Below are 27,429 nucleotides of genomic sequence, written 5' to 3' on the forward strand. Positions count from 1 at the left end.
GGCGGAGGGAAGTATGTGACTTAGCCACTGTCTGACGTAAAATGTGTCTGATCCTGGCCATCTTCCGGGATGGAAGGCTCAAGGAGGCTTGCAATGAATCTACTACGAAACCCAGAAAAACTACTTTCTGAGAGGGAGACAGGACCGACTTGTCCTTGTTGATGACAAAACCTAGGCCCTGAAGAAGGGAAACTGTCTGCTGAAGCTGAAGGCCCAGCTGCTTCGGGCACTGGGCCATCAAGAAAATGTCGTCCGGGTATACAATAATCTGTATACCCTGGCTCCAAAGGAATTCCTCTGCCGGATGGAGCAGCTTGGTGAAGCACCAAGGGGCAGGAAAGACCGAACGGAAGGACCGTAAACTCGAAGACCTGATCCTTCCAGATGAATTGGAGGAAATTACGGTGAGGGGCATGGATGGCCACCACCAAGTACGCATCTTTGAGGTCTAGGCGCACCATCCAATCGTTCGTGAGGAGAACGTCCCGAAGGAGATGGATTTCCTCAATCTTGAAGTGCCGGTAGACCAACCATCCATTGAATTATTTGAGGTTGATCACCGGTCGTCTGCCTCTGTCCGCTTTTTCCACTAGAAAAATATTGCTGAGGAAACCTGCGGGATGCCGAACAGATCGACAGATAGCCCCTTTGAGAAGCAGTTCCGCGACCTCTCCGTCGATCAGTTGTGCATCTACTTCTGAGAAAACGATAGGCCGCGGGGGCCTGGATTGGTAGGGGCGATCGTAAAACTCTATGTGAAACCCGCAGATCGTTTGCAATACCCAAGCGTCCGCTGTGATCGCTGCCCAAGCATAATCCGAAGCCTCCGGTTGTGACATAGAATCCGTGTTTAAAGTAAATACTGCAAGAATATTACTCTAAGCTTGATTAGCACATTGCATCAAATAAAATAAATTAAAGGTGCATTTTATTAATCACACTCATTTGGCCTTTCACTAATCCTCAATCCGGAATACCCAGAATAAAAAACACAATATTCATAAAATTGGGTTCCCTCACTCTGTCTCAATTGGCCCACCAAAGGAGTTTAGACTTGTATGTGATCCCAGCAAGGCGCACAGTATATGTTTTTAGGTTTGGCTTGACAGGGTAGCTGTCCTCTTATGTGATGAACTCAAAAAGCTTTGAGTACCACTAGGAGAGGAGTTTAGGCTCCCCTCACATGTTGGGTTCCTCGGAGTACATGATTTGATTGTACTGAAGCTGTGTGCTTCCACTTAAGAGCGTTTGCATATAATTTGTTTGGGCTTTCTCATGACTCTAGGCCTCCTATTACAAAACGTTATGATAAAGGCAGAGTAGGTCTAGCATATTTTTTATGAAAAGCGTATGTTAACCTAAATCCATTTAAGGGTCGCTTGTTATTACACCATTTGAAATTATAGAAATATTTTGTTACATACTGTCTCAGAATATTGTAGTAGGCAAAAGTGTTGGTATTTGTTACCCCCACCGTTGTCGGAACGTGCATATGAAAGATTTGCTCTGTGAGAATCCTTATAAGGCCCTCTAACAAAAGCCAATATTTTGCTTAGCCAGCTATAATTTTATATACCTTAGTAGTTTTAGGACTGAGTACCGGATGGTAGCCTTGTGGAAAGCTTACGTTTGATGCAACAGGCCTGACTTGGTTCTAAGGACAAGCCAGCAGTAAAGGCTATGGAGCTGAATGGTGCACTATGAAAAACTATACCACATGCTATCCGTCCGATATGTATTTTATGAAAAGTTAGGACAAAGGCAGTAGACTTGGATTATTTATTGTGAAAAGCATTTGTCAAAAGGCATCTAACAGTGACTTGTTTTCACACGGCTACTGCCTCCAGTTGGGTATTTTGTTGCACGTAGCTTGCGTAGAATAGCGCAGCAAACTAGGGTTTTTGGTGTTGGTCATTCACACACATTCGAAGTGGGATAGATTTTCACTGTGATTTTAGGCCCTATTAATAGGGGTTTTATATTGTTTTTCCAAGGGTCATTTTATACATATCTGTAATTGTATATCTGTATTCTTAATGATTGCCAGTTTGTGTGCACTTGCATAGTCCTATGTTGGGTATGGTGTCAAGCTAATGGTGGAGGCCATAGACTTCATTGGGTGATTCTGAAAAGTTATTCCAGATTCCATAGATTTGATGAGTTCATTATGAATTGCTATGACAAACCCAGGTGACCTGTCTTGCATATTGAGAAAAACATGTTAAATGCAATAGGGTTTTAAGGATGGATTTTTTATTACACTGTGCTAAAGCCTGCAGGCAGGTATTTTGTTAAAATAGAATTTGACAGATTATCATAAGAGGCAACAGTTTTGGTGTTTTTGACCCCCCTGAACAAACTGCAAAGATAGTGGATGTGCTCTAAGGAAAACTTTGATTATTCTCTTTTAGAATAGAATTTATATTGTTTTGACAACTGTAACTTTGATTTCATTTGTAGTTTTATTACAGTATACCTGACCTTGGTCTTGTAGAAAGCTTATGCCCAATGTAGTAGGTCCTAGTTGGTTATGGTGAAAAGCTAGTGATAAAGGTTATAGTCCTGATAGTTATGAAAAGTTACAATAAAGGCAGTAGGCCTGGAGAATGTATTATGAAAAGCGTATGTTAAAGTCATAGGCATTTAATGTTGGATTATTATTGCTCTGTCTCTGATAACTATGGCCCGAGCTTGCAGGCAATAAAAATCCCAAACCTAATTTGAAAAACCAAGTACAATTTGATAAACAAAATGACAGTAAAGTGGCAAAGAGAATCCAAAAAGGGGAACCTGTGACAAGAATGTTTAAACTTTTTAAAGTGAAATTGGCACCAAATGACACAAAGTACCAATGGTAGTTAATGGTGATTGGCACCAAATGACACAAAGTACCAATGGTAGTTAATGGTCTCGGTAAACCGGGACCTAGATGAGAATGGCGGCCAGCCACAATGGAGCACAGGTCAAATACATCAACCAAACTGGTCCTGCTAGAGCATGGAAGTAGGGAAGCTTGAAAAAGTTTCTTAGTCCCGATCTATTAAAGAAATGTTTGTTTTTTATTGAAGGAAAAATTATGTTCCTCGCGTGCCGGGATGAGCCAGTAGGATGCTTTTCATGGTGGTGCCCCTGAAAGCTGTTGACAAAAAGTTTTGTGAAACTTCTTTTGGTACCCAAACAATCGCAGCAGTACATTTCTATGGCCAACAAGACCTCATGGGGCAGGCAGAGACAACATCTAAATCTAGTCCATGTCCAGCTGCATCAGGACAGCTAAGATTATTCACATGAATGTCCTCTTCAGCTTATTTATATTCTGGGAGCCACCAGTCTTGTAATAACATTTCTGTCCTTGGATTTCAAGTGGAATAGGGGTCCAACCTCCTCAGGCCCTTTTTACAGGTCACAGATGCCAAGTGAAGTAGATTCACTCCGCTTAGTATCCTTTAGCATGCCCATCAATGTTCAGAGGAAGGCTTGGTGATAGTCCAGCTTTGTAGGGTTCACCTACTTGTGGGTGGGAACACCCTAAAGCTCTCCTTGTTCTTCTCGAACCAGTGAAGTAAAGGTTCTTAGACCATAACCTACCTACTTATGCACTAGTTCCTGTTTTGCTTTACTGCCAACAAGCTCAAATTCCATTTGTCAGAGCGTTCTCAAGATGGTCAGTGTCTTCAACTACGCTAAACTTAGGCTCTGAGAGCTGGAGTGTGTGTGTGTCGGGAGTTTATGGTTATCCCAGTGTCTCCAACAAAAAAATCCAGTTTAAAGTGAGCACTGTTCCCACAACAAACCCAAAGACCCAAGTCTTGTAGGACAAAAGCTGGGTTCATCAGCAACCAGACGGCAATGCATAATTATCCTAGCACCCCGTTTACTTCCTTTGGCGGCTGCAAAACTTTTACATGTGCTTCAACAGACCTCCTGTTGCAGTCCCCATCCTACTTACTCTGTTGAGCTCAGAGGAGTCTTCACTGCCATTTAGGTCAGTCTGTGTGCTACTTTGAGGTTTTCTACAACCCAATCACACCTCATTCAGGGCTGAGCACTTGCTTGAGGTAGCTGGATAGCTAATTCAAATTAGCCTCCTGAAACCTCTGGCAGGTAAAGGGTACTTTTCAAAAGTTACTTTTCCTTCAGGTTTTTTTTTAAAAATCTAGCTTCACTGGTCCTTTTTCCAGATTTACCAGTGCAGGCATTTTAATCAGCACACTGTTTTTACATTAGACAGCTAGGCTTGCCATATTGGCTTTTTGGGCCTTGCCAATGTAGGGACATTGTAATATTAATTTTCAACATGTCCCACTTTTAAATAGGATGAACCCTTCTTTGAGGGCTACAGGATGTATACAAAGGTGACTTGCTAATATTTAAAAGGAAGGTTTATACCTAATAAAGGATTATTTTAACAGATTGTACTGCAGGAATAAACTGCAACAGTCTGGCTATGAAGGTAAGCCTGAAGCTATGTTTTCCTTGTCACCCTACTGGATGGAACAAAATGTGCTGCAGTCCAGAGGTGAGATTTACCTTTCCATGCCGTCGGTGCAATTCCGACACCATATACTAAAGCCTTATAGGAGAGTTAAATGCACCAATCTGGGATGGGAAGCATCCTTTACCCTGCAGGCAGAAAAACGATATGCCTTTACTCCGCAGTCTCTACCCCGACTGGGACGTTACAATGTGTTCCATTACCACTCTAATCAACACCAGGAAGTGTTGGCAGCCACTCTGGCTCAGCCAAATCCCAAGCAAACACGTTAAAAAAAATAATAAAGTAAGGGGGCATAGTAGGAATACTCTGACCCCCTCGGCCTGATGATGGGCTCCCCCACCAGGGCCACAAAGCTATTTTTTTTCACAACGAAATTGCAAAGATTTTCAAATCCACGCAAAATTAAAGAAAACAAAAATAACAAGCTCCGACTTCGATGCTTGTTTGTATTTCAACCCCCGGATGGGCCAGGTCCCAGTGGGGCCAAGCGCTAATTACACAAAAGGGGGGGGGGGGACACATGCGGCCCCCCTCCACAAGGGTTTGAAAATGACTGGGTCCGCCACCTCCCAATGGCATGTTAGCATAAAAGGGGGAGGTGGACACCACTCTAACGTTTAAAATTGACCCAGGACTGCCACCTTCCGGGGGAACTAAACTATAAAGAAGGGGTTCATGCAGCCCCCCACCCGGGCCATCTTTCACCTCCCTTGGACATGGTTAAAGGAAAGTGAGAGGGGGGGCTGTGCTGCCTCCTCCTGGGCAGTGTTTGGCTCCGGTGACCCGACCCCCCCCCCCCCCCCCCCCCCCCCCCATCTCAGGAGCTAGCCATGTGCAAAGTAAAAGAGGTGGGCCACGCGGCCCCCCTCCTGGAGACACGCCCCCCATAGCTAGCTTCCTATCTTCTTAGGTGCCCACCCTCGTGATAAAGCAGTTTGCTTTATTTTGGCCCAAGCTTTGATAGCTCCTGCCAAACGAGAGCAAACTAGCAGGACAACTGCTCCTGCGCGTGGAGAGCGGACATTTTATCTGTTTTTCCGCCCATTTTCAAGCATGCAGGAAATAGATTAAACAAGCATTGGCAAATCCAATGGCCTCGGCAACCCAAGAGCTATAGGCTTTGTCGATGTTAATGTCTTTTAGCTATGTGGAGTGGATGTATGTGGTGTAGGGTGAAATTATGTGGTTTGGATTGGGATTTCTTGTTGTGGATGTGTGTGGCGTGGAATAGTGGTGTTTAGGGCAGTTCTGTGCATTGGAATTATGTGGCCTGGTGTGTAGTGGAATTATATGGATATTAATTGTGTACTGGAATTATGTGTAGTGGGATTGGGTTTTATGGAGTGATATGTGGAGTGAGATTGTGTGTTGTGGAGTGGAATTGTGGTGTGGAATTCTGTGCATGATGAATTCTGTGGTGTGGATTGGATGTATGTGGTGTGTAGTGGAATTGTGTGGTGTGGGACTATATGGTGTGGTGTGGAACTGTGTGGCAGTAAGTTATGTTGAGTGGAATCATGTGACATGGTGTGCAGTGTGTTTATGTGGATTGTTGCTATGTGGCATAGTGGATGTTTGTGAGGTGTATATGTAGTAATGAGTAAAGTAATTTTGTGGAGTTGAATTATGAGATGTTTAAATGTGTTTTGTGTAGTGGAATTATGAGGCATGGGTTTTGTGTGTGGGGCATTGTTTAGCAAATCGTAATGCAATCTACTAGCACTTCTCTAGACAAACTGTAAAATAAAAATTGATTCAGAGTAAAAACAGGATGAGTGCAGGTGCTAATTTCAAATTTGAAAGGCATTGCCCCTCTGGAATGTTTTTCATCTGTGGCTTGTTATGGATGACAAGGAAGTGCCAGGCTGTGAACATTTTAATAGAAAGTGTTGGGCAGACTTACATAATGGACTAAGCAAGGCTCCGGTTTCCAAATGATAACCGTGGAATACCTTATAAATTAGTCAGTGTTTGAATATGGGACGATTAGAAGTGGCACACAAAATCATGCCAGTCACTAAAAATAAAACTGTCCCCCTTTACTGAATTTGATAGGTAAAAGTGTGTCAAGTTATTAGATTAGGGTATGTTGTGCTGGTTTTAGTCATTCATTGTTTTAATATCATTAAAAAATCTAAATCCTCCTGCCAAACTATTAAACAGACCCATAAAAATCCTGAAGAAAAACTAGGCCATACTTTTACCTGTCATTCGTTGAATATAAAAATAATCATTAAAGTACATCAATAAAAACTCCTACTAATATCAAAGTACGACAATAAAAACCCCGGTTTATTCATACAAATTTCCAAATTACTTAATGCAGTTTAACACAATAAAATAAGCAATTGGTCGTCTGCTACAATTCATTTTGTACAGATGGTCCTTGGATTTAGACAACAGTTAAAAAAATATGAATCTGATTAAAAAAGAAAAAAACATAAATAACAGTTCGCTATTCATTACAGTAGGCTTTTCTGATTTTCATAGCATTCAGTATAAAAAGTGCAGTATGGTAGCACAAAGAGGGATCGCCCAATGACACCAGGTATTTCACTGCTGCTTTATAGGATCTAATATTCTGGGCAACTAGCATAGGTTTCAAATAAAGTAGCCTAGGAATCCGGTTGAATTTGCAGATCAGTAAAAAGTGCATGGTGCTCTGTTTACTCTGTCCGTCAAATGGACAAAAAAGTATGTCGGAGGGGCAAGACTTCATAATGAGGAAAGCGACAAGGTGATAAGTGTTTTAATATCTCAGCCTTGTCAGCACAAATCAGTGCTGCAAATTGGTTACATGTACCAGGTAGATGCTATCCCCCTCCTTCTTATCCAAGGACTTATAGAATGACAGTTGATTTGAGTTCATCGTCGGACTCACGTTTGTCCAGCCTGGTTTGAAAACATTTATTTTGACCTGTCCGAGATGTCATGAGTGATGTCACTGACCATGCCATGAGTGATGTAATTTCTGAGGTTATAAGCTGTGCATTGTGGGGGCGCACGTTATAGTTAGCTCACCTAACTATAACTGCTGGATTTCTCTGGTTTTGTACGAATGAAACTTGAGCCGAACTGTAAAGTCCCTGTAACCTTTTGTTTTTTTTCAGTGATTTTCTAAGGTTTTTAAAATTCTATTTCCCAAGCACCCTGCCACTTGACAGTGGCCTCCAGTTCCTGCATATTCCATCCGTATCCAATTGCCACCCTTTGACCAAGTAACACCCCTGCAACCCGGCTTTTCCCACTCACAATTCTTCCCTCCAACAGAAGCCCCGCCCACCCTAGCACCTACTTAATGCAGACCACAGCATGACCGCGCCAAATACAAGCCTGTCTGCGCCCAGTTCAAGGAACCCTGGCCCAACGACCAACTCGACACTGCAGATCCCACAAAAGCAAACTAACGCTACCACTGCTTCTTCGCGACCTCAACAACACATACTTGCAAACACTCTGCTACTGCACATCCCCCAGCATCACATGGTACGACCTTTCTCCTGCACCCATTACAATTTTACCTGCAACACAGCAGATGTGACTCACCATCTCCAAACAACCGATTCACATCACCACCCCCACCACAAAAACTGTTCGCAATTCTCTTCAACGTCCAATCCCTCTGGTAACACTCCACCAAAATCTGGGACCTTCTCAACAGCAATACACCGACCTTCTCTTCCTGACCAAAACATGGCTCAACCCATCCTCCAACGCTGACACTGCCGCAGCCATCTCTCCCACCTACAAAATCATACACCAGGACTAAATCTACAAACCAGGCGGGGGATTCACAATAGTCTTAAAAAGAAACACGGTGGACTGCACCACCTCCACGAACTCTGACACTGACCTCGTGGAACACCTCCACTTTAAAATACAAACCGACCACAATGACACCCTTAAGGGAACCTTCTCATACCATCCCCCTAGCCCCACAAGCGAAACATTTGAAACCACATTAGTCTTCATCCTTCCCCTTTCCATCAGATCAGTAAGCTACTTCCTCCTCGGGGTCCTTAATTTCCACCAAAAAACACCACAGACCCTAACTCAGCGGCCATCCTAGACCGCCTCAGCAACCCCGGGCTCACCCTCCTCTTCCAAGGACCAACCCACACACCAGGCCACACCTTCTACCCTGTTTTTCTTCTTCAACAGTATTATCACCACCCACCTGACCTGCTCACATGGTCCGACCACTATATCATACATTTCAAGATACCTGCCCGCCAAACCACCCCACCAGAAATACCCAAAGCACTATCAAGACACTGGGGCAAAATATCTGAAGAAAACTGGATCAAAACCCCGACAGGAATGCCCACCCAACCACACCAGGAACCTCGATGTCGACACAAAACTCTTCAATAAATGCTCAAAACTGTGCCAACCACACCATTACCACCAGAAACAAGATCTTCAAAAACCACAAGCAACCCAGCTGGTAAATGAACGACTTCAGGGAGTAAAAGTGCCAAAGAGCCACTGCAAACAACTTGAGAGAAAGTGGAGACTTGACTAAAACACCACCACAAGATCTACGTACAAAGCTGCCCTTAACCTCTACCATCAATAACTACGAGACACAAAGAACAAGGCCCTAAATCTCACTCCAAGCCAACTCCAACAATGGCAAAGAACTCTCGCCCTAGTCAAGGAGTTCTCTAATCCCGCAGCTGCCAACATCATCCCATCCCATTCATCCCACAGCATATGGAGACTAACTCCCCCAAACAGTTGGACACCTCGTTCATCACCAAAGAGCAGCTAAGCAACTGGAATCCCCTCTCGAATGAAGAAACCACTACCCTGATGAATGCCATCCACTTGGTAGCCCCCTCAGACTCATGCCCCCACTTCATATACAACCTTGGAAGTACAATCATCTCCCCTGTGCTCACCTCAATCAGCAACGCCTCCATAACCACCAGCACCTTCCAGTCTTGTTGAAAAAATGCAAAAGTCAACGCCCTATTAAAGAAACCAACAGCAGACCCCAAGACCCTTAGCAGTTACAGGCCGATCTTGTTCTTACCGTTTACAGCTAAAGTCATGGAGAAAGCCATCAATGCCCAACTCTGAGACCACATAACTCTATCAACTCCCAGACAGCTCTCAATCAGAGACTCCTCTCTTTATTCTCTGACGTCAGTCGACAAGAGTATCTTTGACTTTTGTCATAGTACCATCTGTAATTGCTGCTCTTGGAAGGATCAGAAATTCGGCATAAAATGCAGCGTTAAACTAAAGCTTTGTTTTACTGATATTTGCAAATCATGTTTGCATGAGAATGTTGTCAACACAATTCTTTTCTTAACACACTGAATGTATTTTGGATAACTCCCTAGTCTTGATACTATCAGATTTCGAAGACTTGTTCATTCCTGGCTCGTTGTAAAGTATATTTCGGTAACCTATTTACTTAATAAATATTTACTTACCAAAATTAGGTTGTATTTTGTTTTGTTTAATTCCAGCGACACCCTTGTAAATATAGACAGTGCTCTCATCAATTATTTATCAGCCCCAGTTATTGGCTCACCTTGTGCCTTTTCACACCCCTCAATTAAATAAACAACTCCTGCTTTATTATGCTTCGCCTGCCGTGCCTCCTTCCAAATATATAATCAGTTATGAAGTTTAACGCGCCGCTTCTAGCTTTTCTCTATCTTACTTGGCCCACTGCACACAGCACACATGTACTCCAGAAACACGCCTTTGTTAGTTAAAAGGAAATGCCGGGGGCGTGGCCAAGATGGCGGCTTGGTAGGACGTGTTCTGCAGTGGCTCCCCGGACCCGATCCCCTGACCGGGACTTTTAGCGGACCTTCCACCCTGCCGAGCCAGCCACCGACGGCGGACAGTGTCCGATATATCCACAGTGCAGCTGGGGCCAAGGGCGAGGCTCCGACTCGGAGGGAGGCGCCGTGGAGCGGAGACGGCTCGCTGCAGCCTGAAGGCGCGAAAACGGAGGCCCGGGCCCCGGCGCTCAACAGCCCAGGGGGACTTGCCACGGCGACTCCAGCACCGGCGCTGCGGCATCGGAGGTTCCGGCGGCGATTGCGGGGGCCCGGGTGTGGTGCCTGGCAGCGGAGGACGGTGAGCCCAGCAACAAGGAGGCGGATAGAGGGGCGCCGGGTCCGCCGGCGTCCAGACCTAAGCGAGGCCCCGGCTTGGGCCTAGTCGCGGGAGGTGTGGCCGAGTTCACCCAGGTGGCCTGGCCTGCAAGCACGCAGCACCGGGCGGGGCATGAACGGAGGCAGCAGCGGACTGGAGGCACACATCAGCGGGGGGTCAGGAGTGTGGACACCCCTCGCTGTACACAGGAGCTGCCGCGGCCCCCAGGAGGAGAGCTGAGGACCCGGGGCACCAGCGGTGACTTGGCGGTTGGTGCCGTGGAGGAGCAAGGGGGACAGCGAGCAGCCAAGGAGGCACTGGGGGCGCGATCAGGAGCCCCCCAGTCCCGACAGGCAAGAAGTGACCTCGCAGGGCCCCATTGAGAGCGACTCCGCCCGCAGCGGCGCCCGGTGCCCCAACGTGGACTGCACACCGGTGTGTGTGGGAGATGGGGGCCCCCCCAGTGGAGGAGAGGGAGTAAAGACCGCCGGAAGGGCTGAGAGAGGTCGGGGCCACGGTCCACACGGAGTAAACGGCCCGGTCCACGACATCTGGGCACCTGGAGCCAGGGAAGTGTGGTGCGGTGGACCCCGCGGCATCTGGGAGGCGCCCTGAGGCGCACGCAGCATTCGGCCAGGCCGCAGCACAGCCTACGGAAGGGCCCAGAAGGAGGCGGCACACTGCAGTGGTGACGGCCCTAGGGAGTGACAGCTCGACCCCGGGCAGCAGAGGGGCTTGGCGCCCATACAGAGAAGGCGAGCGGCGCCCGGGAGGCGGCCAGGACGCAATTGCGGTCACAGCGGGAGATCCCCCCCCCCCCCCCCCCCCACTCCCCCCACCTGGAGGCATACCTGGCTGAACCGCGACTAGGATCTGGGAAGGCCTGAGGTTGCGGAAGGCCCTGGGAAAGGGAGTACCGAGCGAGTGGCCAGCAGCCCAGGGATACCAGGCGGGAGCCGGCCCTATACCTCTAACGGGAGAAAGCAGGGGGGTCAGGGCTTGTGGCCTAGGGAAGAGGCCCCTGGGACACGTTACCAGCCTTTTCAGACTACGGCCTGAGCGCATCGGAGCACCCTGCCGAATCACGCGGAGTCCTGACCAGGCTGGGCCCACGGCTGGGATAGCCATGTCGCTCCGGAAGGGGAACCGCAACATCTCGGAGATGCTAGTCAAGGGACCCCCTAAGCCAGAGAAAAGCCCGGACAAACCGGCGACGACGCTCCCCCCCGGGGGGAAAGATCTGCCAGAGGGCGAGGCGCCAGCGACCAAGGCGTTCATGGAAACCCTCTTCGCCTCCCTAAAAGACGATATTCAAACGTTCCGACAGGAAATGACCGGAGAGCACAAGGAACTCCGGCGAGACGTCGACGAACTGGGGGAGAGAGTGGCGGCCAACGAGCTCTCGGGCCAGGCCCGCAGCGAGGAAATAGAACTCCTTCGGCAGGAGATCACCCGTCTTCATGATCAGCAGATGGATCTCCAGACCCACACGGAGGATCTGGAGAACCGCTCCAGACGCAATAACATTCGAGTCCGAAATGTGCCGCTCAAGGCGGAGGGGGACGACATGGCGGGATACCTGCAGGCGCTCTTCCGGATGGTGCTGGGGGAAGGAGAGGACTTCGCGGTTCGAATTGACAGAGCCCACCGTGTGGGCCCGGCCCGCCGGACCCAGGGCCCCCCACCGGACATTTTGGCCTTTCTGCCGGACTATCCCTTGAAGGAGCGCATCCTGAGGGAGGCTCGTCACAAGCAACCCCTTCGCTTCCAAGATCACAATGTGGAACTCTTTCAAGACTTGGCTGCATCCACCCTACAAAAGAGGAGGGCGTTTAGGGTCGCCACTACTTTCCTGCGTAAAGAGGGGGTCCCGTATTCCTGGGGACACCCGTTCCGCCTGGTCTTTAAGTGGAATGGCACCCTCCACCAGCTGCGTTCCCTGAGAGACACATGTGAGGTGCTAGGCATCCCCTACGAGGACCCACAACAAGACGACGTGGCAGACCGACAGTCCTCTGGGGCCGGGACGGGCTCCCCCGGGAGGTCGGGGGACGGCTGGCAGACTGTGCGGCGGAACAGACAGCGGAAGAAGCCTCTCAAGCCCGATCCGGACACAGTGGCCTTGGGACAGGCTGCAGCAATCCAGGAAGTATCCAAAGACACGGGCGCTGGCACCTAAAGGGATTTTGGTGAAGGTCGACATCAGATAAGTTTTGGCTCCTGGATGGGGGGGGGGGGACGGGGGGCCGTGAGCCGCCACTGTCACACACCCACTCATTGACTCATCCACCACAGGCCTAGACTGTCTCATGATTGGCCTGGGACAATGTTCACCAGTTGGGGGGGGAGGGGGGCAGGGGACTGTTGGGGGGGAAGTTGGGGCTTGGGGGGAGGGGGGGGGAGCTCGGTTTGTTCACTATCAAGTGGTGTTTGATACTAGGGGTTGGGCTGGTTGGAGGTCTAGGGCACGGCAGAAGGGACGCACACGCACTCATGGCTGCTGACACCATACGTATCCTCTCACTTAATGTCAAGGGACTCAATAATCCCGTCAAAAGAAGGGCAGTCATCTCCTTCCTTGAGCGCTCGGAGGCTGAAATATGTCTGTTACAGGAAACGCACCTCTTGGCGAAAGATTGGCACCGCATGAAGGCTAGGGCCTTCCCCCACCAATTCTACTCCGCGACTGGCGAAAAGAAAGCGGGTGTCGCTATACTCGTGGCCAGGCACTTCAAAGGGCGGGTTGGGAATAAAGTGGCTGAAATCAGGGGCAGGCTCCTAGCACACACGATACATGTAGGCACCTCCTCCTTCACACTGGGCTCCATTTATGCACCCAACACCAAACAAGAGGTTTTCTTGAAAGGTGCGCTGTCTGAAGCGCTCTCGGGAGACCTGCGACTGGTACTAGTGGGGGGGGACTTGAACCTGGTCATGGACAATGAGAAGGATAGGTCTGGGAAGAGGTTCGGGGACTCCGGAGCGCTGTCAGTGACAGGGAAGCAGTGGCTAGGGGACAGAGGGCTCACTGACATCTGGCGGGACAAACATCAAACTGCTCCGGGATACACCTTCTACTCTCATGTGCATCACACATATGCCAGGCTAGACCACTTCCTGGGCTCGAATGACATACTTCCCATGGTTCAGGACATTGACACCACACCGGCGGCACTTTCGGATCACAACGCGGTGACCCTCCATATGACCGTCCCGCGTACTCCTCCACATAGGGGCAAGTGGCGACTCAGGGAAAATATACTGGCACGCAAGGGAGTGGTGCAGCAACTGTCCCAAAGCATAACCACTTATCTAGACCAAAACGACACGGGAGAGGTGACCCAGGCGACACTGTGGGGGGCGCTGAAGGCGGTCATCAGGGGCGAAATCATGGCGATCACCGCGGCCGAAAACAGGGAGCGAAAGGATCGGAGACGGGACTTGGAGACACAGGTGCTAGAACTGGAGCGGGTCCACAGCCGGACAGGGGCCCCCCGGATTTGGCGCAAGCTGAAAGCGGTCAGGGCACAGCTGGCGAGTCTAGATCTGGACAGGGCGGAATATGCGGCACTCCGCCTCCGTCACGCGTATTACGTGGGGGGAGACAAGACGGGCCGCCTGCTGGCCAGCAAACTCAAGGCCAAAACCGTCCGCTCGCAGATCCCTGTGATTCGAGGTGACGATGGGGGCGAGGTCCGAGAGGATGACCGCATAGCGGAGGCATTCCGGACTTTCTATGAGCAGCTGTATGCCGCCGATCAAACCATGGGGGAGGAGGAGGGGAAGACCTACCTGGAGTCTATGGAGGTCACTGCTCTTAACGATGTGAACTCCGCAGCGCTAGATGCTCCCTTCCGCCTGGAGGAGGTCATAGCGGCCATCGCCCGTCTTAAACCCCTGAAGGCTCCGGGCCCGGACGGCTTCTCCGCAGGCTTTTATAAAACCTTCTGCCCCATCCTGGCGCCAGTCCTTACAAAGCTATTCAACTCATTCGAGGGCCGGGGCTCAACCCCAAGGGAGATGTTGGAGGCAGAAGTCGTGGTCCTTCCAAAACCGGGCAAAGACCCCTCACGCTGCGCAGCGTACAGGCCGATCTCGCTCCTCAACGTGGACATTAAGCTCTTCACGGGCATCCTGGCCTCCCGGCTGGGCCCGTGCCTCCCGGGCGTTATCGACCCTGACCAGGCGGGCTTTGTCCCCTCCAGGCAATGCGCGGATAATACAAAGCGCATTATGCATGTCATAGACAAAGCATACGCCAATGCCTCAGACGCAGCACTGCTCTCGGTGGACGCTGAGAAGGCGTTCGATAGGGTGGACTGGAGGTTCCTGGAACAGACACTGGTCAAATTCGGAGTGGGTCCGCGATTCCGCTCCTGGGTGGCGGGCTGCTACACGTCCCCGAGGGCGACCATCAAAGTCAACGGGGTCAGCTCTAAGCCGTTTGACATCCAGAGAGGTACGCGGCAGGGCTGCCCTCTCTCGCCGCTCCTGTTCGCCCTTTATATCGAGCCATTTGCCCAGCGGATACGGGACAACCGAGCCATAGCCGGGATCAAGTTTGGAGGAGTGGAGCAAACCATCAGCCTCTACGCGGACGATATTCTGGTGGCGGTGGATAACCCTCGGGTCTCTTTGCCGGCCTTCCTATCGGAAATGACCGCGTTTGGGGCAGTGTCGGGCTTCAAAATGAATGTCCAGAAGTCCGTCGTCCTGCCGCTAGGTAGCAACACCCGACCAGCTAACAGGGCTTCGCTGCACGTAGGAGGGCTTGAGGTCAGCACCACCGTGCAGTACCTGGGGATAGACCTGACGCCGTCCACCGCTCAAACGGTCGACCTTAACTATTCCAAGCTGCTGTCGCGAGTCCAGGGGGACATCGCGAGGTGGAAGCAACAGCCGCTATCATGGCTGGGCCGGGTGGCGGCCATAAAAATGTCCCTGTTGCCCAAGATCCTATATGTGTTCCAAACCATCCCGGTCACTCCCCCATTGGGGATGTTGAAGAAGCTACAAGATGCCCTGCATCACTATGTATGGGCGTATAAAAGGTCCAGAATGCGGCGTGACCTGGCCACGAGGACGACAGCGGAGGGGGGTCTGGGGGTTCCGGATCTCAAGCGCTACTTCCAAGCGACTCAGCTTAGATTCCTCCTGGAGTGGTCCCGGCCGACCTCGGAGAAGCACTGGTTGTTCCAGGACAGGGCCATGGCGGGCCTGGCCCTCTGGAAGGTCCCCTTCCTGGCGCGCCCAGACAGACCACCGTACCTCAAAAGATCCCCCATCACCAGGACCCTCATGCAAGTGTGGGATGCCACCGCGGTCCCAAGGGGCCTGACGACCTTTCCCTCCCCCATGACGCCTCTGCTGGATAATCCGGCGTTCCCCCCTGGCAGCTCCACGAGCGCATTCCCACAGTGGCGACAATCCGAGTGTCGCTCAGCGGGCCACCTCTTCGACACGGAGGGCTTCATGACATGGAATGCCGTGACAGCACACTATTCACTGGATAAGCCGCTCCGCTACCAATACTTCCAGCTTAGGCACTGGCTGACGCACACCGACGTGGCGCCTTTGGTTGGGCGCCCCCTCACCCCCTATGAGCGTTGGATAGTGACCAAAACATCGGACACAAGGTCCATCACGGAATTATATCAGATGCTGTCCCCTCCCCCCCTTTCGGAGAAATCTGCTGGGCAGAGGCGCTGGGAGAGGGAACTAGGGCGCGCTCTTTCAGCTAAAGAATGGCGAGAAGTATACCACCGTGCTCATCACACGGCCAGGAACACCGCTAGCAGGGAGGCAGCGGTCAAGATCGCCTACTACTGGCACTTGACCCCTGAGCGTCTACACCAAGGGAACCCGAGCAAAGACCCTAAATGTTGGAGAGGGTGCGGGCGCACGGGGACCATGCTACACATCATGTGGGACTGTACCGGGGTACAGGAATATTGGACGGCGGTACTCAAGGACATAGACACTCACTTTGACACCGACATTCCGCGATTCCCAGCATACGCTGTTCTCGGACTGCCGAACGACCTGACGTTCCCCCTCAAATCCATGAGGGGAAAACAGATGGGACTGGCAATGGGGGCAGCGACGCAGCACATCTTGTCACTCTGGGGGTCCACTAGGCAGCCCACACACACGGGGTGGTTACACCGGTTATGGTACATCATGGGAATGGAAAGGATACAGGCCTCGCTTACTCAGTCCTCCGAAACCTTCAGAGCAACCTGGCGTCCACTCATCACTCTACTTTCCCAGGAATTTACGGAGCTCACATGCCCGAGGTATCTCCGGGTCCTGAAATTGGCGGAGGGGTTTAGGGATGAAGGGACCAGGGCGGAACACAAAGTCTAGCCTCTACACAGTACGACCAACTTCGGCGCTACAAGGAACACACCGGGCGGGAGGGGGGAGGTTGGGGGGGCTGGGGGGTAGTTGAAGGGGTAGGATACAGTGGGGGTGGGGCGGGAGGGAGGGCTTGTTGGGGAGTTGGGGGAAAAGAGTTCGGCTGGCCGCAGGGGGGCGTGCCCCTCCGCCACGATAGCACACCCGGGCGCCCGGACTTGCCTCACCTCATGGACACTCAGAGGGGTGCGCTGCTAGGTCGGGGACGGGCGCCACGAAATCGCTTTCTGTTTCTTCATGTATTGAATGTATACCATTGCTTTGTGGAACTCAATAAAAATATATTTGATCAAAAAAAAAAAAAGGAAATGCCAACCTATTAACTTTGTCTATTTTTCAGTGTCTGTGAAAGCAGTTTCTGTAAGTTTTCAATTTTTCTTAATAAACTGTTTTTCTTCTTTTTTCAGGGCATCATTTATGACTAAGACAGTGCAGTACCAGAATGAACTTCATAAATTTCTAATTTGGGATACTGCGGGACAGGAACGGGTAAGTACACTTTATTGTTTAATAGTGTCCAAGAAGACTGGACTTTGGGATATAAATAACCTCACATGTACAGTATAATCAAAATATGGAAAATGAAACACTGATCGGATTTTGGTGTGTCATCTTGTAGAATCCCAAGACGTTCAGGTTTAAGAGAAGAATTGATATCTAGGTCTCTTCAATGCCTTTTGTCTCACGAAATGCTACTAAATAGTTGAACTGAATTTGAAAAAACTGTAAATGTGCTCCTCTAAAGACCAGTAGCCCTCTCTGCAAATTCGCCTATCTTCTGTAGGCCAATAATTAATCCTATTTAATGTACAAAATATAATAGACAATTACACGAAATGTATGCCTAGGTCTTACATGTCTTCAAATATACACCAGGTACCCAACAGGTTTATGATTTGCAACGAGTAGTCAAAAGATCATAAGAATCAACAGTGATGCTTCTTCATGAATTTTGCTGTTATTTTTCTTCTCAAAAGTAACTCTTATTTGTAATTAATTTTTGAAGTGTAAAAAGCCAGACACCTGTCTCGTGTTTTACTGTACTAAACTTCTTTTTCAAAATGAGAAAGGAAATATAAGGAAAGTAAATATAACCACCACTGCTATATCATTCTAATTTTCACAAGTAGTAATTCACACAAAAAACACAAATTGGTTATGACCGATTTATGCAGTATATTTCAGCAAACAGTCTCTGGATTACCTCTGTGAACTATAAATCTTGAGCAGCTTTCATAAATACAACCATATTGACTGATTCTCATTTTTTGTTGAATTTGCTCAAGTCCATTGGGAGGACGTTCCTAATAACTGATAACATTGAATCATGAACTTTACTTGATTTGTTATCAGGAGGTCAGACGATTGCATCTTTGTATGAAACCAGGGAGAAAGATTATCACATAATCTCAACTATGACTGTGTAAATATGGGAGGCAGCCCCAATAGTGGGATTAATGAAGGCTGAGTAAGCAAGTGGTGATTTATGCAACAGAATGTAAGGTGTAAGGGAAGATTCAGATTTCAACAGTTTGGAGGGTTGAATGAATTTTAAGTGATATGGTAAATTAGCATAAGGTTAGCCAGGCACAAAGGAATGGTATTTGAATTCCCTGTGTCAGAGAGCATCCTTTGCCCCTCTGGCCAAGAGACCTCTTTAGCCATTTAATTAAAATCATGCATTTTTATTTATGCATTTTCAGAAAACAAAAGTGTGTATATATATTCATATAGAAGAATGGTGTTCATGGTCGATTCAGACGTCATTCATATTTTGTATCCACCCTCCACTGCATACAGTAGGAGGGCACTGGCTCTGCTCACTATGAGTGACATTATTGCAATAATATACACATGCAAAGTAGTACACTTCTGTGCCAGGACTTGTGAGCCAATATTTCTTTTCTCTTGTTATGTTTACTATGTTTTGGCTTTGCCAATCATTTTTCCATCTTGCCTGCCAATTAAGTTTTATTTAATTTTCTGGGCATAAGGCCACGTAGTTGCCAACTGCTCTCTTCGTTTCCAAGCACTCTCTTCTTAGTCCCTGATAAAAGGCATGGGCTATCAGTTCACATTGACTGAATTGTTCTAAAGCAAAACCAGCTTAAACACAAATTAACTTCTCTTTCGTGTGGTGCTACATAGTGTACGAATGCGAAATCGTTGTTCCTATAACCACAAACGTGCACATATTGCAAACATATTTTGAAATATGTCTCATGCCCATGTTGCCTGTTTCTCTTGTCTGAATGTCTATTGATTACTATTTTCTTATAATTATTGCACCTGAAGTCTCGCTCCTCCATTCCCAGGCTTCTCACTCATATCATCTGGGCTGTCTCTCCCTGCCCTCCATGACTCTCTTGTTTTAACTCTTTAACTCCGTCTCTGCCCAACTCTTTTTGTCATGCCCTTAGGACTTTAATCTTCACTTCTGTACCACTAAACCACTCACACGTTTAGCCCCCATCTATTCCCTGTAACCCTCTGTTGCCTGTCTTTGTCTTTGTTCACACAAAGTTTCTGACACTCTCTCGTACTCTGAGGACTCTGCCATATTTCTGTTGTGCCTGAAGTCTCATTAATCTCCTTTTGTACACCGCTATTGTGCCTCTTTCTCATTGGATGTCATTGGTCTTGCTCTTGCACACTGTGGTGTAATCCTTCATTCCCTCCTTCACCCACCTGTTCACTTCTGCACAGTCCCTGGCCCCTTAGGACTCACTGCTCTTCAGCCCTCAGTTGTGAGCTCTTGATCTCTTCTGTCATCAGTTTGCATCCCTCTCTCCTTAATCTGGTTTCTCTCTTCTAGCCCCTCTGCTATTACCGGCCTCTCTTTAGCCTCTGTTGTCTAACCCTTACAATACTGGCTAGTATGCCACAACTCCCTCTTTCTCATTCCCACCCACTGACAACTTGGACAACATTTGGTTTGTCAGCACTAATAAAGGATCCCCCAGACTTCTGCAGTTACAGGGCAGATCTATTGGCTTTGTGAATGCTTGTTTCACATGTTATGGATCTGCCAAAGTATACAAAGCTACTGGTGTGGTGATACCACTGTCTTTTCTGATGCTATTGGAGAAAACTGATTAGCGACACAACAAATTGTTGTAGAATTCTTTTGCCCATGTTCAAATTAGGCATATGCACTGCCAAATGTATTGAATAGTCCCATATTTCGCTAAAGCAACAGTATGTTCTGTTGTACCAAAAGGAGACGAAGTACACAGTGATTCTAAGGTTGCCATCAAACCATTTTTAAACCTAAGAATATTTTCTTTAGTTGTAGTGGTACCATGCATTCCAAAGCTAAGAAACTATGTCCTACCAAAAATGTTACTATTATCCCACTCATCAACTGAATTCCCCATGAAAGTATCATCAGTGGAATCTGCGGTACAGGTTTGGAAGGTGTCAAGAGTGGGGGAGCCCTCGGTAAAAGTCTCTCTGGTTAGGTGTAGGCTTGAGGGTGGTTAACAACCTTTTTCTCCAAGAACGGCTTTTTGAGCTCCTTACATGCGTCGAGGTCTACATCTGTGTGTTTTCTCTTCTTGGAGGCCTTAGTTGACTTTGAGTGTAATTCTTTTTGAAAGGGGGGTGGTAAGCCCGGAAGAGTTGCCTAGCAAAGCGGGGTTGCCAGGACTGTTTCAGTCGCATCACTTTGCACTCAAGCAGCGTCATCACAGAAGAGACCAATTTATAAATGGAGGCGTCCGGCCTCCTAGATTTCCTCAGTCCCAGGTAGGAAAGACATAGTTGTTTTCCGCTTCAGACTGGAGCATCTGGCAGATTGGACTGCATTGTTAGGGCAATTATGCTGAGGTTACCAGAAAGTTCCTACATAATCAGTAACCCATAGTGAGCATGCACCTTATACTGTACACCCTTTCTCATGGCAGGGTAGGTACCAGGATTAGTGTCTTCTCACTGTTGTTTGTTACCTGTCCCCTTGCATGGTGTACATTCAATCTGATCCAGAGTCCGGGATATAAATGCAGACCCTCGTGACGGGCGTCACACTCGGGCCAGCGGGCAAAGATAACAGACTCTGAGATTTGCGCTCTGCAACCAAAGCTGGTTTGAATGCAAATTGGCCAGTCACTAAAATACGCACTGCTCCGTTCCCAGGTGCGATTAGGAACGTCCTATAGTGGTCGGAGAACCACGTCAAGCGCTCAATGCCTGCCTCAAACTTTCAAGTTTACAGCAAGAGTGACTTACAAAACTTACATTTATATATTAACAACAAGCATTTACAATGCAATAGGTCTCGCATTTACGCGAGTTTGAGCTATTGGCATTGGAAATGACAATGGCTTTTATTTATGTTTTTGTGTTTAAAACATAAATAAAAGGCATTGTCATTTGCAATGCTAATACCTTAAACTCTCACAAAAGCGAGACCTATTGCATACAGATGCTTGTTGTTTTTTTTGCAGTTTTATATTTTATAGCCAAAAGCATTTTGCATTAAAAGCCTTACAGTTTCACTCTTCACATTTAAAGCATGGGAAGGATGTCGTAAGTACTATATGAATGCAATTAAGCTACAGTTCAGTACCATACATGCGCCTATTAGTCTCTGCAGACAGTGGTGTTAAGAAACAATCCTGGGTTGTCACCTAACGCATATGACCCTCTCCTATCCTTCTCGATCTTTGAGTTAAGCTATCAAAGGCCTTACCTGTCCCTCGGAGGTCCTGGGATGTCGTCCAACTTCATGTGGATGTATTTCACATAACAGCAGTACAGCAGGAAGGCAAGGGCTGCAACAGACAACAGAACGAGCAAGAGCCAGGAGAAAAAGCCCAGCAGATCAATGTCTGCATTCAAGGTGGCCGTAATGTGTTTCTTCTATATGTCGAGTGAGTGGCGATCTCTAGAAATACTCACTGAGTAAACTTTACGTTCTCGCTGAACCTCTGTCACCCTGGGTGCTCCGAGCGCCCAGATATCTTTTGCTTCCTCGAACTTCCTGAAAATCCTATTCCGTGCGTGCTTAAAGTGATAGCACAAGCTAAATTCGAAATCACTTTCCTAATTTAAACAAGCAGCAAATGTTTCCCAGCCATGCGCCATCATGAAATAAACGCACAGAAATCTAGTAGCTTGATAAAAAAAAAAAACAGGCGCTGCCTGGGTGAGGAGCGAAGAAGCCCCTCCCGCCCGGCGTCGACGAGTCTTCCGTTTCCAGGCAACGGCCCCACCGGCACCAATCCCAGCGCGGCTCCTCGTCTGACGTCAGAGGAGCTGCGCTCGGGATTTCTGAGGCTCCCGAAATTCCCGGTCTGCAGCGGTGTTTACGAGGTGGCAACTTTGAATTTCCCTACAATGCCGCTGTGGGAGGCGGCGGTGATTTCAAACATATTTACAACAAGGGGTGGTGAGGGACAGAGTCTCTGAATTAAGCAGAAAGCTCTCACCCAGTCAAGAGATCAGGGCTAGATCCAACACCGTTTTTTAGCTCACTGCACCATCCCAGTTTCAGAACCTGGCTGTATGCAAATTAGTCTGTTCCTGTCCCAGTGCATGATGGGAACAGGGCAAACCAAACTACAAAAGCCAATTCTTACACTGGGAAGGAAACAAGCTCCCGGGGACCGGTTTCTGGCATTACAGCCGTCTTCGGCCCGGTTTGCTTGAATCCTGATGGTGCAATGAGCAAGGGTCTCACATCTGAGAATACCCTTCCACGCTTAGGGTGGACAAAAATATTTACAACAAGGGGTGGTGAGGGACAGAGTCTCTGAATTAAGCAGAAAGCTCTCACCCTGTCAAGAGATCAGGGCTAGATCCAACACCGTTTTTTAGCTCACTGTCTCCTTTCTGGTAAAGAATTGGCTTGGTAGTTTAGTCTGCCCTGTTCCCATGATGCACTGGGCCAGGGACAGACTGATTTGCATATAGCCAGGTTCTGAGCTGGGATGGTGCAGTGAGATAAATAACGGTGATGGATCAAACCCTGATCTTTGGACTGGGTAAGAGTGGTCTGCTTAGTTCAGACACTCTGTTCATCACCACCCCCTTTTCTGAATCGTTTTTGGCCACTATAGGTGTGGCAGGGTATACTCAGACATGAGTCCCTTTCTCACTGCACCATCAGGATTCAAGCAAGCCGGGCCGAAGACGGCTTAAATGCCAGAAACCGGTCCCCGGTAGCTTGTCTCCTTTCTGGTAAAGAATTGGCTTGGTAGTTTAGTCTGCCCTGTTCCCATGATGCACTGGGCCAGGGACAGACAGATTTGCATATAGCCAGGTTCTGAGCTGGGATGGTGCAGTGAGATAAATAACGGTGATGGATCAAGCCCTGATCTTTGGACTGGGTAAGAGTGGTCTGCTTAGTTCAGACTCTAAAACAGACTTGGGCGTCCCCTCAACAAAGAAACCACACAGGTTGAGTCTTTTACCCAAGAACTAGCATGCCGTTATTTCGGCGGGAAAGGTAAAGTTACAGGATTCTGGATAATAATCTCTAAGAGCAAACTTCAACTGGGGAGGCAAAGTCTATAGATCAACAATCTTATATTTCGGCAGTGACCAAATCTTCAGTGAATTGCGTATATAGGAGAGTATTTCTTAAAAACATTTTTAAACATAAGCATTTTAAAATTCAAACATAAGCATTAATTTCTACGAGAATGAATAACACAGACAAAACAATTTGTAGTGATTTAAAAAGATATTTTCCACACCATGAATTTCGTTAACCTCTGTTATATATTTATTACATATTCAAAATTAATCTTCATACAGTATACAAATTTTTAAAAAAACATCATTATACATTTCATAAAAAATTTTTAAAAACCAGAATCACAAGTCGAGGCGGCGTTTCGGTATTCTGTATTTGTACCTTCTTCAGGACTGATTCTAGACAGATTTAAAAAAAATTTGAAAACAGGGTTACATTTCTTACATTGGTGTGGATGTCTAATCAATCAATTCTCTATGTGGTCACAATTCATGGTCACTGTAGTATGCTCTTTTCTCATACATATTTTTATATTTTACAACTATTAAAGTCGTTTTCCTTTTGGCTTCAACTACTCCCCTCATTCCTAAAACACATCTAGCTCTATTGGTATACATTCCTATGCTTGGACAAAACTAATGGTGTTTACCTTTCCCTTGGACTCAAAAGTCCAATGCTCACAAGGCCAATTTTAGGACCTCAGTCTCAAAACATATTATTTATATAGGTTTATTATTCTTACGCATACCTTTAAATTAGATAGGGCAAGACGCCCATTGGACACAGTTTACTTCAATTCTGCACCTTGTAGCCTTCGGATTATTTATATCTCCGGAATATTAATTCTCAGTGTTTGATGTCACTGGTTGAGATAAATAAAGATGTTTTCAATACATCACACCACTTTTATTACAACCTTGTTTTAGCTTAAGGATCAGCAAAAAGTGTGTTTATTCAGTACCTGGTATTTGAGGTAAAATGGCTTGGTCTTGGACTGCCAGGAGGAGCCACCGTCTTCCTAATTGTGGGTTTCATCAATGACCCTGGGGGATTTTTTTAGCATACATTAGTCTCATTCTATTTTGATCTAACTGGATCCTAATGTTTCTTAAAAGATTTACCGGATCACTCACCATTCAACATTGGGTGACTGGCGCAATATTCAGGATAAGTTGCTATCAAGTTCCTTCTTTTTCGGTTCGAAGTTCTTTCTAATATTAAACAATAAAAAATATACAAAATGTAGCGTCATGCGTGCTCTTCTCTTAGTTTAATTTTTTAATCTTTTAATCCTATTGCCCATTGATCGTATTTATATACCCTCTGTTGCCATGGATTAAACGAGGGAAAGGAGTGCTTCTATAGTCTCTCTACATTGTATTTCGATTGTAAGTACTTTTTTCAGTAATGGGTAATTAAATGGATATTTACAGTCAATTTGGTGGAGGGCTGTTTAAATCTCAACCTGTGCTTCCTTATGTCCTAATTTTCAGTTGCCATTACCTTAAATAACAAGTTCGGCCTCCCTGCTCCTGGTCCCTGGCAGTCAGTCCACACGTCCTTCCACAGGTCTGATACGAGCCGTCACGAACGCTGAGGGTTTCCTAATTCCTCGGCGCTTTTATGTGCCAGCCTCGTAATTGGCTGCTATTCTCTGTGTCCTAATAGGTTCACTGTCGGCAAATAGCCGTGTCGTTACCATAGGAACCGAACGCTTTTCTTCCTACCGCTAAGCTCGCTGTCTCATTGGCGCGTGTGTTCCATTTTCCAGTCCTTTGATTTGTTTATATCGGGACCAACAACGTGCGGTTGTCATGGCAGCCGAACGCGTTTTCATTCGTTTCTGCCTCGCGTTAAATGTCGGCTTAATTGAAACCTCATCTTTATAAAAAAAAAATTGGGTGCACCTTACTTAACGTGCAAATTTACACTACGTGAAACTAACTATATATTTAGCAACGCGTGTATGTTTATAGCGCGTCTGGTATATTTCTCTCCCAAGCTGATTGGTCTATATTGAACCAATCATTGTGCGGTTCCCTTGGTAACCGTAAAGCTTCTTCCCCCGTCATTGAACCAACTACGCTTCTGGCGCATTCAAGCTCATATTTTACTCAATTAAGCCCTCATCTTTTTCTTATATAAAAAAATAGGTTACATCTTGCTCAACGTGCGTTTATACACTCCACGGACGTTTATAAATATTTAGCAAACGCGTGAATGTTTTTGGCGCGTCTGGGATATTTCTCTCCCTACTGATTGGTCTATAATGGACCAATCAGTGCGAGGTTCCCTTAGTAACCGAAAAGCTTCTTCCCACGTCCCTGAGCCATCTATGCTTATGGCACATTCCTGCTCGTGTTTTACTTCGGATTGCGGTATAGGCTGCTTACTGGCATACTGCATATACCTGTATCCGAGGACTGTGTTCCTTTCTTCCTTATTCTATTACAAACGCTTATGCATGAAAGAATGACGCCTCAAATTAGTCTTTCATGGACCGAGTTTACTGTAATATGCCTCCTTGGTTTAACCTAAGTGGCTGAATTGTCTACTCTTGTGCATATTCAGTATTGCACTAATGTGGTTCATACTCTTATTAAGATATTTACTAAGGTTTTATTTAAGTCTTACAGGGCCATATACCAATAACCCTCGATTTAAGTATGTTGTGGATAGTATTAAGTCTAAGAAAGTTTCAATGTCAGAAATCAGATTTATTATTTGTTAGCTCTCTGGTGAGAAATCCGATTTCTTATTTATTAACTCTCTGGTAAGGGATGATATACACCAGAAACCCAAGTTTTGCTCAGATCTTGGGTATGTTTACTTTACAATGTTTCTATGGTTGGACTATCGTCTACTAAAGGGCAGTCTTTAGTGAATTATTTTCTCCCAATCTTCTCTTGAGTTTAGGCCGCACCTCACACTATTGAGGGTTGACATGTAGAATTGCTCCCTCCTTTTCCTTTTACTATTTAGGTTTCCACCTCTAATGTTGTCAGATATTTTTTCTAAGCCACACCATTTAAGATCTTCAATTTTGTGGTTAGCTTCCCTCCAATGTTCAGTCAAGGGCGCTCCTGTTTTATTTGTTCTAAGCGCTGAACGATGCTCATTGAGTCGCAATCTGAGTTCTCTAGAAGTTTCACCTATGTATGGCTTGTTACAAGGGCATAGGATTAGATAGACAGCGTTCTTGGTTCTACAATTAATGAAGTTTTTTATGTGTATTGTTTTACCATTTGCAGTGATCTGGCTGCCTTTGAGGATACTGGTACAGTTTACGCAACCCATACATGGATGGGTTCCCGTGGGTAAGGGGTTGTTATCAATGGTGGTTTGTTGAATTCTAGGGTTCTCCTTGTAGGTGTGTACCAGGGAGTTCCTGATTGTTCTGTTTCTCCGGTACGAGAACATGGGTTTAGGAATAGGGTCCTGAGCCTTGTCTGCAATGAGATGCCAGTTTCTATTTATTATGTTTTTAACTTTGAAACTAACTTGCGAAAAGTTGGTCACAAATATAATTGGCTGTGCTCTATCCTGGCTCTTTATTTTCAGTCCTGAAGAAGGTACAAATACAGAATACCGAAACGCCGCGTCGACTTGTGATTCTTGTTTTTAAAAATTTTTTATGAAATGTATGTTTTTTAAAAAATTTGTATACTGTATGAAGATTAATTTTGAATATGTAATAAATATATAACAGAGGTTAACGAAATTCATGGTGTGGAAAATATCTTTTTAAATCACTACAAATTGTTTTGTCTGTTATTCATTCTCGTAGAATTTAATGCTTATGTTTGAATTTTAAAATGCTTATGTTTAAAAATGTTTTTAAGAAATACTCTCCTATATACGCAATTCACTGAAGATTTGGTCACTGCCGAAATATAAGATTGTTGATCTATAGACT

The 27,429-nt window shown here is 46.8% G+C and overlaps 1 protein-coding gene across 1 annotated transcript in view; it reads left to right on the forward strand.

The window, feature by feature from the left end:
* The window catches only part of LOC147706081 (ras-related protein Rab-22A), a 185,303-nt gene that overhangs the window by 96,022 nt on the left and 61,852 nt on the right, over window positions 1-27,429 (forward strand). Inside the window, exon 3 of the mRNA XM_086932524.1 lies at window positions 17,443-17,524. Coding sequence (XP_086788650.1) covers window positions 17,443-17,524 — 82 coding nt within the window. The remainder of the gene's footprint in view (window positions 1-17,442; window positions 17,525-27,429) is intronic.

This window comes from Lissotriton vulgaris, chromosome 7 (genome assembly GCF_964263255.1).
Source record: "Lissotriton vulgaris chromosome 7, aLisVul1.2, whole genome shotgun sequence".
NCBI classification, from domain to species: Eukaryota; Metazoa; Chordata; class Amphibia; order Caudata; family Salamandridae; genus Lissotriton; species Lissotriton vulgaris.